The sequence below is a fragment of the Stenella coeruleoalba genome (assembly GCF_951394435.1).
Source record: "Stenella coeruleoalba genome assembly, chromosome: 20".
NCBI classification, from domain to species: Eukaryota; Metazoa; Chordata; class Mammalia; order Artiodactyla; family Delphinidae; genus Stenella; species Stenella coeruleoalba.
In genome coordinates, this window is record NC_137166.1 from 17,113,526 (window position 1) to 17,128,102 (window position 14,577).

General features: G+C 48.1%; 1 protein-coding gene across 2 annotated transcripts in view; it reads right to left on the reverse strand.

Moving 5' to 3' along the window:
- The window catches only part of WWP2 (WW domain containing E3 ubiquitin protein ligase 2), a 145,065-nt gene that overhangs the window by 12,785 nt on the left and 117,703 nt on the right, over positions 1-14,577 (reverse strand). For both annotated transcript variants that reach the window (XM_079906852.1, XM_079906853.1), the window contains exons 10-11: positions 8,474-8,648; positions 2,196-2,250 (exon numbers count right to left, since the gene is read on the reverse strand). In XM_079906852.1, the coding sequence (XP_079762978.1) occupies positions 2,196-2,250; positions 8,474-8,648 (230 nt within the window). The remainder of the gene's footprint in view (positions 1-2,195; positions 2,251-8,473; positions 8,649-14,577) is intronic.

The following is a 14,577-nucleotide window of genomic DNA, read 5'->3' on the forward strand; positions in this document are numbered from 1 at the left end:
GCTTCCCGACAGGGTTCTGAGGGGAAGAAGGAGCTGCTCCCAGCCCGGAAGCTTCTGCTTTGAACTAGATCCTCCCGCGTGTCCTCTCCCAAGGGCCAAAGCCGAGGCGGGTGGATCTGTCCAGCCGGGAAGTGCCCTTGTTGCTGCGTGGAGGCCTTCCATGGCCCACTGGAACCACCTTGCTGCATGCAAGGTCGTAGTCTGGGAGCTGGGAAAGTCCTTAGGTGACATCTAGCTTGACCCCATTTAGGAAGAAATGGACTCGGGAGCATTCAGTCACATGCCCAGGGTCAGAGCAGCTGAGAAGATGTGGATCTTAAACCTCAGGTGCTCTGACCCCTGGGTCGGTGCTCAGGGAAAATGTGGGATCTCTCCTACAGGAGCAGAAAGGGACCCAGGACTGAGCACAGGAGACTTGGCAGCAGGGTTGCACTAAATGCAACTCTCCTTTGGTTTTGCTATACTTTCGGTTCCATCTTAACTCCCCCGGGGGAGATGACCCTGCCACAGCCCTGGGGAAGCTAACACAAAGCCCAAAGGATTTGATCAGGAAGGTTCCCTGGCCCTCGGCCAGATGTTCTTCTCCTCTCAGTTTCGTATCATTACGGTCTGGTGTGTTCTCCTGATCATTTGTAAACAGCACTGACTCCGACCATGGCTCCTATTCCCATCTCAAATATTTCACACCTGGCTTCTAGGAGCTGTTTTTGAGACCCTATAAGCTGCTCTTACTTGGTGACCACCGTTTAGCAGAACTGGTACAGAAATAAACCACTTGACTCTGCAGATCCAGGAACAATTCTGGGTTCCCTGCTCTAGTTCACAGGGTCTGCCAGATAGCCTTACAGATTCTTATTTCATCGGATGAGTCTTCCCCTGCCCAGCCAGGGATCCTATGTTTGACCCTCTCACATTTGACTTGCTGTCAATCTCTGAGACAACAGTGAACAGTGACCGTTCATCAGTTCAGGGAGCCGGGTGGATCAGCTGTGTGCCTAAGGCATTACCCCGCTGAAAAGTCAAGAACTGTGTGGAGGCCCCGCTATCTGAGTTTTTCCTCTAGGAGGGCTTGGAGGCCTTTCCAAGTGCCCTGGCATGCAGTGGTAATTGACTAACTGATACCCTGCAGGGCCATAGGGGTTGATGCAACCCTGTAAATTACTACCAGGGAGTAGTTGTGTCTGTATGGAGAGATGTAGAGGATCCAGTTCAAAAGCTGCATTTTTCCAGGTGATGCTTTTCCTATCATTGTCAGTTTCTTCGTCTTTGTTGGGGAGCACACCCCGGCCTTTTTTAATACTATTTGTGAACACCATCAAACCAGCATTCGCTGTCTTCTGCTGGCCTAACAAACAAACTAAACCTGACCCACAACAATTCCTGCAAAAACGGCCCTCTTCAGCTCCCAGGGACTCCTGTCGTACATGCTGAACAAAACCCCGACCCAGCTCGGAGCTGCAGAATGCACTGGGTCCTGCCATCTCTCATGACCCCTGTGTACATGGCCACTCCTTCCCAGAATAGCCATAAGGCACACCGTCTCACCAAGTCATGGCTGTGCATCCCTCTAACTCATTATTGGCAAATCACACCAAGGACTTGGAGTTCTCCAGTGACAAGGAGAATCCAGGACGACATCATTAACTAGCAACAGTACACTTCCATAACATCACCAGCCCTCACTCAACCCTCTTATCTGTTCCCCTCTGGCCCCTTTCACAGCCGTTATCATAAATAAAAAGGCGGCTGAGGTCAAAATCAGGCTGAAGTCCTCCAACATCTCAGCTGCAAAGAAAGGTCTGGTAAGGTGTCTAAGCAGACAGCCACGGACCTGCAACAAATGCATCTGGGAATCAGCCAGTGTCAAAATGCCTTCATCAAATAGGATGGATTCTTGAGGAGACACCTTGAAAGTCAGCACCACAACCCAACAGTCCCAAGGCTGCTGGGGGATTTCTCTCATAGGGTCACCCCCCTGCAGCTGTGGCAGGTGAGTGCTATAGGGGTGCAGGGGAACTCAGTTTCTTTCCCAACCTTCCAGCTCCATCACCTGCAACTGCTCCAGCTGGGTATCCCCAGAGGGTGTGCTGGAGAGAATAGAAACGGGGAACCGAGGCAGGGAAGTGAGAAGATGTGCAGGGAAAGAGGACAGAGCACAACAAAGCATCAGCACGGAAGGAGAATTCAGTACTTACCCCAGCCAGGAGGGAGGGGGCCCAGTGGGTCATGGTCAGTGGGAGCACTCGAAGACTAAACACAAGAAACACAGCAGAACACAGAAGTTTAAAAAAAAAAAAGGCCACTGCTTAAAAATAAATCAATCGATAAAAATAAAAATGCCAAGGACTGGTTTCCACATTTTAGCACTTAGCAGAGTATACGGTGGGGACTTAGGTGGCATCTGCTCCTCTCGAAAGTCTTCAAAGAAGAAGAAAAACCAAAAAAGAACCCTGCGCGCTGAGGGCCCAGACGGGTTGTGGAGAGGATGGAGCGAGGGGGAGGGAGAGGTGTGCAGAGGAAGGTGGGCCAGGACGCCCCCAGGCCAGGCCGGGAGCCCGGAGCGGGGCTGCCCGGCAAAGCGCGGCCGGCCGGTGCGTCAGCCGCTCGGCTACTGCTCAAGGCGGCCAAGGCGGCTGAAATCACCACCACCTCCAACTTTCTCCAAGAACCACACACGGGAGGGGAAAAAATATCGCAGGCCTTTCCAATGAAATCATTCCCACAAACCCTGCCCACGCCCAGAGCTTCCTGGCTGGGGGCTGGGCCCTCCTCCCTCCTGGGCGCGGGGAGAGGGAGCAGCGGTGTGCGGCAGACTGAGGGCCATTCAGGCCCCGGGCCCCTCACCTCCCCCAGGAATGTTTTGCTTCCCTTCACAAAGCACCTTTCTTCTCCTCCGGCCTGAACCTGAAGTTGTTCAGTGTTCTGTGTGCGTCTGCCTGGGGAGGTGGGGCTGGGGGCGAGATGATGAGAGAGAGAGACAGAGAGAGAGAGAGACAAAGACAGAGAGAGAGACAGAGACAGAGACAGAGAGAGACAGAGACAGACAGAGACAGAGACAGAGACAGAGACAGAGAGAGACAGACAGAGAGAGACAGAGACAGAGAGACAGAGACAGAGAGGGAGAGAGAGAAGGGGAGACAGGAGAAAGAAGGGGGAGCTGACTCCGGGCCTTCAGGGTCACTGTTTACATTAGAACCTCCACCCCCAGCCTCACTCTGCTGCGGGGTCCCTGGGGCAGGGCTGCAGTGGCCCAAGAGTTCTCATAGCCTGCGGGGAACGGGGGTGCTGTCAAAGACTCTTCACACTGAAATAAAACAAGTATTGTTCCCCGCTGGCTTGCTTTTTCTCTCTCCTTTTTTTTCCTTTTTTTCTTTTTTTTTTTTTTTTTGTGCCAAAGCATTTTTATTTCACTTACTAAAATTTAATTGTTACATGAGGGGGATCAAGTTCTCAATGCAGACTTCGGGCTGCCTGGCGGGCCCCGTCTGGGGGCGGTGGAGCCACACACACGGGCAGGAGGATGAATGGAGCTCAGTCTCGGCTTGAGAAAACATTGGTAGAACTCAACTGCCAACGAACCCCCTTCCACGGCCCTCCCTCCACCCCCCGCTGAAAGGACAGAGAAACTTTCTTTCTGAGGTGGCAGCTACAAGTGACTCTTCCAAAGCAAGTTCCAACAAAGACATTTCAGTCTTGAAACCATAGGTTCCTTGATGGGACGGAGCCCCCTTCCAGCAGAGGGCCTCCTAACCAGGCAGAGTGAAACTGCTCGAAGGTGAGGGAAGCCGGGCTGTCCTGGATTTAGGGCATGTTGCCCTCAGCCTCGAGGGTGTGCTTACGACCCCCACCACTGTTCCGATTTGTCTGAGGGCTGCTGAAAGAAAACTTCCCCAATTCACGGTGGTTATTATGGTATGTGTGTGGAGGAGAGGCGAGGTGAGGGGAGTTGGCATGTCATAAAACCCAAGCTCCTCCACCTTTTTCGTAGTTAATACATAACAAGAACAGTGGGTACAAAAAACATGCGGCAACAGAAGGGAAGGAACTACCTTGTGAAACATGCACGCGCTTCAGACAATGAAGCCAAGTAGGAGGCGGCGGGTGACGTTGAGCTGGACCAGTGTCCTCGCAAAAGGGAAGGGCTACAGAAAAGGTCATTCTAAGAAATTAAAAGCAGCAGCATTTGGTGCAATTGTTTTGGCTGATTCAGGCCTTTTTTCTCCCCCACCAGAGTAAGTGGATGATCTGCAAAGCATTCAGCAGCTCTGCTGGGAAATTAGCTCCCAACTGGTACCAACAGGGCTTCAGCGGGCTTACAGTCGTCTCTTGCCTGACTCTACAAATCAACATACCAAAAGGTCTTTTTTCTGACAGGCTTCGTGACCTGCACTGAACTAGAAACAAAAAATGTTTAACGGCCCCTTTCTTAATCTTTGCCTTTTTTTTTTTAATGTCAGAAATTAAATGTTCACACAGTGTTGGCTCTCTTTCATGAAGGTGGTTTTTTGAAAAATGTCTTTGGTATCCTCTCATTCTCATCCCTAGAGGCGGAGAGAAGAGGAGGCGGACAGGAAGGGTGAGAGACCAGAGACTGATAAACATGAGCGACACGTGAAATGGGTCAGTGGAAGCTGACGCTCATAATCATTTTACCTCTTACAGTTAAAGCAAAGCACTTGAGGATATTTCTTCCCTAATGTATATAGTACAACTTGAAAAATGTTTAAAGGAAGTGAACAGAAGCCAAGAAGACACAAAAAATTCAAAGTTATATATCCTGGCCAGAAAACCAAAACCCAAAAACCCCACATCTCCAGTGAGCCAACCAACTGCCCCTTCTCTCCTGCCACACCTTCCCCTGAAATGAGAGATCCCAAGTGTTACCTGGAGCATGGTTGGAAAAGCACAGAGAAAGGGGTATGGTGGGGGAGGGGACTGCGGTCAGAGAAGAGATCCTGGGATGTGCAGGTGACTCTAAGAGACAAGACAGTTTCCTTTATTATTAAGAAGAGAAAGGAATGCTGTTGAATAATTTTCCTGGTAACCGTCCCTGGGCTGGAAGAACTGGGGTGCAGGCCATGAGCCAGAGGGCTAACGTGAGTTCAAGTCCCCTAGGGACTAAAAGCATTTAGTTCCAGTAATATTTTAAGATACAAACTCAGAAATAAAGAATGTCTAGCAAACACAGCCGAGGGCAAGACAAGCTCTGGGAAGGGCAAAGAGGTTACAGTGTGGAAGGCAGGCTCCTTTTTTGTTGTTGTTGTTTTTAAGGATGCACCCACTGGGCACAGGACAAAACCCAGGTGCTTGAGAATTTGATCCAAGGGGCTCGTTGCAGAGCAAGAAACAAGTTGTCTGTTTCTGGATAAAGCACTTGGGCGTCCATACGTTAGGAGCCGCAGGATGATTTGCTTCAGTCTTGCCAACACTGGCTACACCTTTGATTATCAGGGGAGGATCAGGCAGGAGTGGCGGAGGAGTCGCCACAGAAACAGTAGTAGGCTGCAAGCAGAGTCCCGTCGCAATTACAAGATGCACACGACTGGGCTGGGCATGCTCGGTGGACCGCAGCAGGACCACAAAACAGAGGGCAAATCGAAACTGCAGCGGCCAAGCGCAAGTATGTGCACGATGATCACGAGTAACAACGGCACACTGGGGCGTCAGGAGAGGGAAACTTGTCAGAGATAAGGGGATGATAACAGCGAGGCCCCCCCGAAAAAGGTATGCATTGAGGCAGGAAGGAATGCAGGAGACTGCCATCTGGGATTCCCTTGATTTCCCATATTGAACTGTATTTCGTGTTCTCTGCAGGCAGCAAAGAAGAACAAGGGCCTGGTTTCAGCCCAGCAGCAGCAGCAGGAGGGGGAGGGGAAGCCAATGGTATGGTATCAGCTCTTAAGTCTTCCGAGTCAAACCCTGGGCCAAGGCCAAACCCCAAAATAACTCTATGAAAGCGACTCTTCTTACTTGTAACCAGGACATGGCACCATAGCAAACAAGAGGGGTAAACCAAACCCAGAGGGGAGGGGAATCAACAGAGAGACATTGAAAGCTGACCCAAAAAAGATTCCTACCACGTTTTTCAATATGGGTCTTGTTTCAGGAACAAAAGGGAACCAGCACCTCCATCCAGAACCCTCCTGGATCCCCAGCCAAGCTGAGAAAACCAGGTTAGAGTACTCAGAGAGAACATTTTCTTTTAAGCGCTGAATCTTTACTTTTAGGGAACACTCCAAGTCAAAGTTCTACCTCTACAGGCCTGGAATGATGTTGCTAAAATGAGAGAGGCAGGAGAGAGGAATGAAGGCTCCAAAAGACCGAGCAGACATGAGCTCCAGAATCTTCCCTTTCACACACCAAACATCTGGGTCAACTGACAGAACCTACACAGTGCATGGGAGGGTAGGGAAAAAAAAAAGAGTCCTTCAATGGAGTTTTCTTTTTTAATTTAAGAAGTCGGGTAAGCAGGGAGACAAAACCATGTGAGACTCCTAAGACGCGTCCTTGTCTCTAAGTCAAAGGACAAAGATGCCCAGACCTTTCCAGTTTTGCAGCCAAGAAAATGGCAGGGAAAGTCTTTGGGGCCCAGCTCAAACGGAATAATTTCTGAAATGCAGAGAAGGACCAGATTCCATCCAATTTTGAAACATGCCAGAACCGGATGCCCGGCATGTATGAAGGGGGCTGTGGAGTGGGAGGTCAGATGCCCAGCAGTGCTGCACCAGGTAGACCACTGGGCACGGGTTGGAGCCAGGCATCATAGCTGACCTTGGAGGCAACTCAATGTGACAAACACCAGACTTTCTGCTCATCCATACTAAGGAAACACTATATGATGAGCAATCAGTCCCCACAGACAGAAGAAGGAACAAGCCAGCCAAGGCCAATGCCACCATGCCTTCCGGTTGATGGGGTAGCTCCTACTTTGGGTGAGCAGAGAAAGAGCTGGAAATGATGGCAAAGCTGATGATGAATGTTATTAACTGGAATTACAGGTTTTCTGAGCATTTAGAAATGGGTTGTGGGGTTAAAGTTCATTTCAAATAGAAACAATGTGAGTTAAACGTGGTGATGTCCTAGACCAGCTCAAAAAGTTTCCAGCTTCCGACATACCACACCCTGTGCAGGTTCCACTGCAGGGGGAACAAAGCTTCATGTTCAAGGGGCTCTGAGAAAATGTAATCAGAGTTCCCACTTGGGAATACCACTTCTCTCTGCCAAAGAAGCTGTGTGGCTGGGCTCCCCACCAAGCACCAAGCTGCTGGTAGGGGCTCTAATGAGACAGAGACCCAGGAAGGAAGGTTCCTAAAGGGACCCAGTATGGGAGACCATTAGACAGTTAATTTGGGACCACAACACTCTGACTTCAGGACTAGAAGGTTTAAATGTTATTCTGTAGGTAATGACCACAGAAGGCTTTGAGCCAGTGATTAATAATGTAGAGCAAAGCCCCATTCCTTAAATCTTCCACAGTGATTTTTTTTAAAAGTGACAAAACGGGGAATTCCCTGGTGGTCCAGTGGTTAGGACTCCGAGCTTCCACTGCAGGGGACCCAGGTTTGATCCCTGGTTCGGAAACTAAGATCCCACAGCTGCGTGGCACGGCCAAAAAGTTAAAAAGAAAAAAAAAAGTGACAAAATGACAGTGATATTTGAAGACTGCTCTGCTAGAAACAGGCAGTACAGATTGGAGGAGAGAGAATGACAGCAAAGAGACAATTCCAAGGCTGCCTTAATCATTCAGGTGGGAAGGACAGAGGAAAATCAGGAATCAGATAGAAGGAGGCTGATTTAGACCGGGGGTCAATACACTTTTTCTGTAAAGGGCCACAACATTTTAGGCTTTATGGGCCACCTAGTCTTTGTTGTGGCTACTCAACTCTGCCATTGTAGCATGAAAGCAGCCACAGTCAATACCCACACTATGGGGTGTGCTTGTGTTCCGATAAAACTTTATTTACAAAACTAGCTGGGGGTCCGTTTGGCCCAAAGGCCATAGTTTGCCCACCCCAAATCCAGATGAACTTTAAGGTCCCTCCATCCTTCAGAACCTGTCAGATAATAAACATCTAAAGAAAACCAGTAGCAGCAATAGAAAGGGAAGAATTTGGGTGACTGCTTTGATTTGAAAAGGCAAGGTATGGGAGAGGTCACAGCAATCTTCAGGTCTCAAGTCTGGGTAAATGGACTTGGATGGAGGGACCAGAAGAGAAATCCAGTCCTGGAAGAAAGATGGGAGAATTCAGTTTCAGATACACATACTGAGTCCATAAACACAGAAGGTGGACATTGAGTCACTAAGTTAGAAACACTGGAGTTTGAGGAATTTCACTGTGATGAGTAAAACCTCCAGTGTCAGAGCACTGACATTTCTAGCCACCATTTTCCCTGCTCGCCAAACAGGTCGACGGAGAATGTGCGTGGCCGCTGGGAGGCTCCCCTCCCTCGTGGCTGGCCCCCAGCCGCTCACCTGGTAGAGGAATCTTTGGCTGAAGTGCTGCATGGCGCCCTGGAGCTGGTTGCGCTGGGACTGCCACTGCTCATAGCTCCGCACGTACTCGGCCGTGGGGCGCTGCCAGGTGGTGGTCCGAGTGTTGTGGTCCACGTAGTAGAACCTGCCTCGGGGGTCTGTGCGTTTCTCCCAGCTGCAAACATCAAGCTCAGAATGAATATAGTGACCGCCTCACCCCTCCGCTCAAATGCTAGAGAAATCTCAGGATGGCTGGCAAGGAGGAGGGTGAGGAAGGGTCTGGTGTGGGGTCTGGCACAGGAGTTTGGCTCCTCCGGGAAGGCACAGCCAGGTGGGCTCCAGTCACGGAGGCTTCTAGGGCTTAGATGCTCCTAGCAGACATCTGTGGTTGCCCCCACCAGCAACCCATCCCTCTTTACCAACAGCTCCTGATTTCCATGTCAGAGATCCAAGTGGCTCTGGGGCACCTGACTGTACTCCCAACCCTGGAGTTGAAGTGTTGACTGGACCAGAAGTGGGCAAGTGACCTATGCTGAGCCCATCAGGATGAATCTCACGGCTTCTGCTAGTTATGGTGGGAAGACTATAGTCTCTCTTCTTTGCTGGGTATGACTGAGAAAGTATGCAGTCCTGGGACTGGCTGCCATCTTGGACCCAAACACAATATGAAGTTGACCCACTAGATGGCAGAGCAGAAAAATGGGGGAAAAAAGCCAGTCTCGGGGATACTGTTGAGCCACTGGATCATGGTTCACTTGAAACCAGGATCTACATCTAGAATTTTTAGTCACATGAGGCAGTGAATTCTCTTCATTATTCAAGCCAATTTGGATCCCAATTTTTGTTCCTTGAAACTGAAATTATCCTGATATAAGGTGCCAGTGAAAATACGTTGCATGACCACGAGAAGAAGAGTTGGTGCAAATGACAGCAGGACTCTCCACATTATCTTTTGTTGAGGAAGCAATCTTTCCAAAGTTGGCCCTAGAATATCCATGGGCAAGGCAGGGCTAGAGCAGAGAGTAAAAATCCTCAGCTGTGCTTGGTAGGTGTAACTTGATTTCCACATACACATGGAAGAAGTGATCAAAAGTAAGTAAGAAAGGGAACTCCGCAGGGTGATAGAAATATTTTACATTTTGATGGAGTGTGAGTTACATAAGTGTATGCATTTGTCAAAGCTCAGTGAACTGTATAACTAAGATCTGTTTATCTCACTGTGTGTAAATTATATTTCAATTTTCAAAAATGAATCTGAATCTAATTAAGCCTCCATATCTAACGACCAGTTTACCAGGAAAGATAAGGAATAAAGGAACATGTAACACAACACCAGGAGTCACAATCAGCCACATCCAGAATGTGAGAAATTCTACAAGACAGATGCCCAGGATCTTCAACAAATAAAGAGCCAGAAGAAAACAAGAAAGGGTGGGGGAACTTATAGAATAAGAGAGACTTATGAGATCAGCCAAAAGCAATGTGTTGATTTTGAGTTTGGATCTGATTCAAACAAATCAAGCGTGAAAACATTTTTAAGACAACTGGGGAAAACGCAACACAGACTGCGCATGACATAAGTAAGGAAATATTGTTAATTGTGTTGGGTGGGATAATGGCATTCTGGTTATGTTTAAAACAAAACACTCATCTGTTAGAGGTGTATGTGATGTATTTATGGATCCAAGGATATGATGACTGGGATTTGCTTTACAATTCATTGGTCCCCTCCCCTGAAAAGTGGGAAGATCAGATAAAACAAAATATTAACTGTTAGAACCAGGCAATGGTTACAAGGGATTCATTGCTATTCTCTCAAATTTGCTGTATGCCTGAATTTTCCATTATAAATTTGAAAGGGGAAGGGGGAGAAAAGGAGTTTTAAAAAAATAAGAGAGAGATACCCCTGAAGAAAACGAGGTTAACCCAATGCAAAAGGAACCCAAAATGGATTACACTGTACGATTCCAAAGTGTTGGAGGGTCTTTGTTCCCTAACTACCTTGTCATACCATCTCTGAATTCTGATCTTATCCACATGACTATGGCGCTTTGGTCTGATACTTTCCTCAGCTTTCAGGGTTAGCCTCCTAGCTGACTTTTGTTGCCACCTCTTCAACAATTCTTTCAAACTCAAAGCCTCCCTAAAAATGGCTTCTCCTCAAGTAGTTCCCAGTCCCTGTTCACAGACTGCGTCTGAATTCCGCTTGCTGGACTGCCTTGCCGTCCTGACCTGCTGCCACTTTGGATTCCACTAAACGCCATCCCTCTCGCCCCAAACCTGAGCCTTTCCCCGTCCTCCCTGCATCAGTCCTCCTCCCAGGGATAAAACAACACCATCATTCCCGACTCTTCCTTTCCTACAGATGTCAGTAAGCCACTCAGCCCGAGGGCTTCTGTTTATTTCGTCTCCCTGCCCTGGACTTTCCATTTCTACGTCCAACTGTCTCTGAACTAATCTCCTTATCCAATCCAGCCAATAAACCGCCATCAGGGTAACCCCAGCAGACCGACTCCTTATGTCAGGCTCGAGTCAAAACCTTGAATCAGTATGCAAGGCTCACAATAATCTGGAACCTTCCCACCTTTCTCATAAATTCTCCCAACCAGTGATTTTTATTTATTTTTATTTGTTAGCAAAGGAATCATGTATCTATGGTTTGAAACACAAACAGTACTACAGGAGATACAATGAAAAGCAGTGTCTCCCGCCCTCCTTCTCCCCACTGCTGATTTCTGCTCCCCAGAGGCAACAACTACTTTCAGCTCTTGACTGCTTCTTCTATTGACAGTCGTACTTCTAAACAAATGCTTACTCCATAATTTCTTGAGTTCTGCCAAATTAGATATGACTTATGGACTTTCCACTAGCAAAGCTGAGGATTTAGTTCTTGTACTCCACCCCCCAACACACACAAGGCTCTCTCCTCCCCCATCCTCCCAATTTAGAAAACCAACATTAACTCAATATTCAGAGTTTGGATTATGACTTTGTAGAATACTATACATACATTTGCTTACTTGTACACCTTTTTTCTGTTTCTCTAGAGTTAAGAACTGCGTGTTTTATTCTGCTTGGTTTTCAAGGACCTATCACAAATTCACCCCCAGATTCTGACAGGGCTGGTGGCCTCACAGGATCACTTAACTCTGGGCCTCATTTCTCCAGGCACCCTTTGTCCAGCGTGGACAGCTGTCCTCCAGGCCTGCCTGCTCTACATTCCTGCCCTGAGTCATCTTCCCTCACCCTCCTCTTGGCCCCTGAACAGAGTCTCCTGTGTCCTGCATCTCAGGACTTCTTTCTCTGTTTCCTCTTGTCTGGTAGAAGAAATCGTCTAGGAGTTTCTGAGAAAGGATGCATCAAAGTTAATTTTTTGAAACCCTGAATGTCCGAAGATACCTTTATATCAACCCTCACACCTGAGTGTTAAAATGTCTAAAAGTTGATTTCTGGATTCACTCAGCTGTTTCACTAGAAGATCCCCAAATATCACAATCTATAGTTTTCTTCCCTTAGACTGGTCACTTTCCCCAGCAAAAAAAACCTTCCTGTCTTTACCCTGGAGACAGCATCCTCACTTAATCCTTTTTTCCTGAGTTCATCTCTGCCTTCGGCTATGGCTGTGTTCTCCACACTGGTACTACTCTCCCAGGAACTTCTTAGGCTAGCAGTACTCACGTGCGTGTATGTGAACATGTGTGTGTGTGCACGTCTGTGTGTGCACACATACACATGGCAGAGGGTTGGGAGCGATGGCTGACAACTAGAAACCTAGCTGCTCCCTGCACAAATTTTAAACTTCCAAGTTTTTTGTCTCGTTACACATACACATACACATTCACACACACACCCCATATGTTTCTGATCGCTGAGGCTTTCCAGGGCTCCATGGTGCAAATTGGCTGCCTTCCGGGTGGAAACCCCACACCGGAAGCTTGGGTTTCAGCTTTCGCAACTCTGCCATTTATCCATCAGCAACTAAACTCTGATTACAATCTCCCATATGCTTTTTCTCCTCTCCCATTCCTTTATCATTATACTTTTTTATAACCTTTATTGCTATTTTAGTGGGTTTTCAGGAAGGAATGGAAATAAACACATGTTCGATCCATATGTTTAACTAGAAGTCCTCTGCACTGGTGAATTTCAAACTTCTAAGCAGCATATCACACCCTTGGTTGCAGGTAAAATCTTACGCAGAATCACAATCTACAAAAACAGAGCAGTGGTTGGAGGCCAGGTCAGCCCTTTCATGTTGTTTGGTTCCAGGGGGCATCTGCACCAAACCCAGGGGCCTTGCTGTACACACTTGGAGCATCTTTGTTTCACACAAACCCTCCACTCCAGCAAAACTGCTCCATGCATCATTCCCTAAACACAGCTTCTACATTCACACTGTTCTCCCAACCTGGATCACCTTCCTCTTCTCACTGAAGTCCACCCCTCAGCCTTTCCTAAAGACCAAGTCTAAGCCCCCTGTGAGGCCTCCCCAATACCATGCTCTATGGTGATCACTCTCCCTGCTCACCTCAAGTTTGAGAACCATCTAAAAAGGACTAAACAGCAAATTACTGCATTCATCCTTAACTACCAGGTCCAATACTTTTTTCTCCTGGATAAAACAACTGGTCTTCATACAAGTGTCCCGTGTGTGGGACAGAAGGGGATGGCCATGATAAACTGAATCCTTTGGTTCAATCTCGCTCCTGGATGTCTAGGTCTGCTGATATAATGGCTCCATCTATAGTTTCAAGGTTGCTCTCACCATGGTAATACTTCCCCAGGGTGGAACTTCTCCCATTAATTAGCAATGAAAGCTTGAGCATTCTGTTCTCTCTGGGTTCCCTATTACATAGCAAAACTAAGTGCCAGGGGCTTTAAGGTCTGGGCCTAAAACTCAGGAAGAACTCATAGGCTACAGGGGGTGCAGAGCTGAGCCATCTCACAATAAAACATTAAAACTATCCTGAAAATAAGAAAGCTGGGTCTAGTATTCCACCTCAATATTTAAAGAAGAGTAAATCCTCAGCCATTCTTAGAAGATACCATTAAATATCTTCATTTAGATTCCATTCAAACGTTCACCAGGTCAAGGTCTAAATAACTTATAGACCAGAGAGGTTAACAGGCAAGCAACCAGCACACTTACGGAGTTACCACCACTTTTAAATATATGTGTCATAGGGAGATTGGTTCAAGATGGCGGAGCAGAAGAACGTGCGCTCACTCCCTCTTGCGAGAGCACTGGAATCACAACTAACTGCTGAACAATCATCGACAGAAAGACACTGGAACTCACCAAAAAAGATACCCCACATCCAAAGACAAAGGAGAAGCCGCAATGAGATAGTAGGAGGGGCACAATCACAATAAAATCAAGTCCCATAACTGCTGAGTGGGTGACTCACAGACTGGAGAACAATTATACCACAGAAGTCCACCCACTGGAGTGAAGGTTCTGAGCCCCATGTCAGGCTTCCCAATCTGGGGGTCTGATAACAGGAGGAATTCCTAGAGAATCAGACTTTGAAGGCTAGCGGGATTTGACTGCAGGACTTCGACAGGACTGGGGGAAACAGAGACTCCACTTTTGGAGGGCACACACAAAGTAGTGTGCGCATCAGGACCCAGGGGAAGGAGCAGTGACCCCATAGGAGACTGAACCAGACCTACCTGCTGGTGTTGGAGGGTCTCCTGCAGAGGCCGGGGGTGGCTGTGGCTCACCGTGGGGACGGGGGGACACTGGCAGCAGAAGTTCTGGGAAGTACTCCTTGGAGTGAGCCCTCCCAGAGTCCGCCATTAGCCCCACGAAAGAGCCTGTAGACTCCAGTGCTGGGTCGCCTCGGGCCAAACAACCAACAGGGAGGGAACTCAGCCCCACCCATCAGCAGACAAGCGGACTAAAGTTTTACTGAGCTCTGCCCACCAGAGCAACACCCAGCTCTACCCACCACCAGTCCTGCCCATCAAGAAGCTTGCACAAGCCTCTTAGATAGCCTCATCCACCAGAGGGCAGACAGCAGAAGCAAGAAGAACTACAATTCTGCAGGCTGTGGAAGGAAAACCACATTCACAGAAATAGAGACAAAATGAAAAGGCAGAGG